Genomic DNA, 2,273 nt, shown 5'->3' with positions numbered 1-2,273 from the left:
TCTAAACGTCATTAACACAATCAGTGCCGGAAGTCCTTCAAAATAGGAGCTCTGGGGTGCCGGAACAACATGGCCGCTTTTACTCGGAAAGCCATGACCCGGAAACAATCCACTAAAAAAAGTTCACTTTACATAGCTAGCTTACGTTGCGATCGTTTTAATTTATACGATATATGATCCAAAAAGCGTTCATATTTTGCGGGAGAGACGGATGAGGAGCAGAAATGAAGCGCCAGTATATCGATCCGTTCAACACCACGGAAAGCGCCCTGGATTAGGAGAGACGAGTCATTCTTTCCGCCGTGCTAACGGCTAACTCAATGATAAGCTAACATGGGGACAGAGCGGAGCATACGGTAGCCGAGAGGCGAACTGACAAATAAAAAAAAGGGAAAAATTCAGAATATTCTTATCTCGCCCCGTATCATTGAGGATGCGTTAAGACTTGTGAGGACGTCGTACGCACCCCTCGGTTCCATTCCCTAGGACGTGCTGACACGTCGGATGGACGGAAGCGGTTAAAATATATATTTTTTTGGCAAAAAGGGTGAAGTGTCCCTTTAACCAATTTAGACCTGAGGACGATTCTACTAAATGTCGTCTAAATCCTGACAGTTTTCTGAAAACCTCATGTTTCTGTCAGTCGATCTCAAACTAAACCTCATGTTTCTGTCAGTCGATCTCAAACTAAACCTCATGTTTCTGTCAGTCGATCTCAAACTAAACCTCATGTTTCTGTCAGTCGATCTCAAACTAATTCACGTCAAGGACCCCCAGAATTATATTGTATATTATCTGTAATTGGCCGCCGACCCCCATCTGAAAATATGTTGTTCCAGGCCCCCCCCCCCCCCCCCCCCCCCCCCCAGAAGCAAAGATTTGCGTTTAAAAACATTCACTCGGAAAGAATATATATTCAAAGATTTGAGTTTAAAAACATTCACTCGGAAAGAATATATATTCAAAGATTTGCGCCACATTTTTCACGATTTTTCAAAAATAGCAGATCTACAAGCTCGTAGCGTGGCTGCCGCGCTACGAGCTTGTAGATCTGCTATTTTTCAATAGCTAAAGTATAACATAATGCTTTAAAACACCAAAAGGGGTTCCTCCTGGCACCGATTGGTTAACAGCGTCATGATGATGCGTGTGACTCCTCCTCCCCCCTCCCACAGTCAGCGCCCCGCCCTCCGTGACCTCTGTGACCTCCGCGACCTCTGACCTCTGCCCTCCGAGCCTCCGCTCCGACCTGGAAGGACTGTCCCTGTCCGACCTCTCTACCACGGCCGAGCAGGTGGGTGTGTGTGTGTGTGTGTGTGTGTGTGTGTGTGTGTGCGCGTGCGTGTGCACGGCACGGGAGAGACACATAAGGACATGTCTTCCATTAGTGTACGTTGAGTCTTGTGCGTGCGTGCGTGCGTGCGTGCGTGCGTGCGTGCGTGCGTGCGTGCGTGCGTGCGTGCGTGCGTGCGTGACAGTGACAGAGCATCAGGTCTCTATATTGGAGCCTTGTTTCCTCCAGTGAGGACATGTTGACCTTTGACCCAGTGAGACATTGTAGCTGCAGTGAGGACATGTTGACCTTTGACCCAGTGAGACATTGTAGCTGCAGTGAGGACATGTTGACCTTTGACCCAGTGAGACATTGTAGCTGCAGTGAGGACATGTTGACCTTTGACCCAGTGAGACATTGTAGCTGCAGTGAGGACATGTTGACCTTTGACCCAGTGAGACATTGTAGCTGCAGTGAGGACATGTTGACCTTTGACCCAGTGAGACATTGTAGCTGCAGTGAGGGGTTTAGGGATAAGGGGTTTAGCGGTGACGAAAATGGAGCCCTATGACTAAAACTAAAATCAACATTTTCTGCCAAAAACAACACTGCCCCCTGCAGGAAACAGCAACAACTGTGGAGGTTTCGGCCCGAGGGCCTTCCTCTTCCTCAGTGTGACTCAGAGGAAGAGGAAGAGGAAGACTCTGTTTTCATTCACACTGTTGCTGTTTGCTGCTGAAACTAAATAGAACTAGAACTAAATAAAACACAGAAGTGAACCTTTTCAAGCCTGTTTTCTCATCATCATCATTTATTTAACTCACGACCATGATCACATGGTTTGGAGCACAGATTCATAAAAGTATACAATCAACAGTATACATTTATTACAGTATTACATTACATGATAAACATCGACATATCGGAAGGCTTTCCCTATTTGTACAGTGAAGAAAAGCACCCAATTTATAGATTACTTTTTGTTTTTCAGATTTTAGTA

At 46.2% G+C, this 2,273-nt stretch overlaps 1 protein-coding gene across 1 annotated transcript in view; it reads left to right on the top strand.

Moving 5' to 3' along the window:
* The window catches only part of LOC306918980 (AP-3 complex subunit beta-1-like), a gene marked incomplete at its 3' end in the record, with an annotated part of 146,027 nt that extends 144,005 nt beyond the window's left edge, over positions 1-2,022 (top strand). Inside the window, exons 22-23 of the mRNA XM_079531816.1 lie at positions 1,176-1,298; positions 1,895-2,022. Of these exons, the coding sequence (XP_079387942.1) occupies positions 1,176-1,298; positions 1,895-2,022 (251 nt within the window). The remainder of the gene's footprint in view (positions 1-1,175; positions 1,299-1,894) is intronic.
* Between the last annotated feature and the right edge of the window lie 251 nt (positions 2,023-2,273).

Source organism: Electrona antarctica (assembly GCF_951216825.1).
Source record: "Electrona antarctica genome assembly, contig: scaffold_330, whole genome shotgun sequence".
Classification (NCBI taxonomy): domain Eukaryota; kingdom Metazoa; phylum Chordata; class Actinopteri; order Myctophiformes; family Myctophidae; genus Electrona; species Electrona antarctica.
The sequence above is the reverse complement of the archived record's forward strand: the minus strand, read 5'-3'. Positions and strand labels throughout refer to the sequence as shown.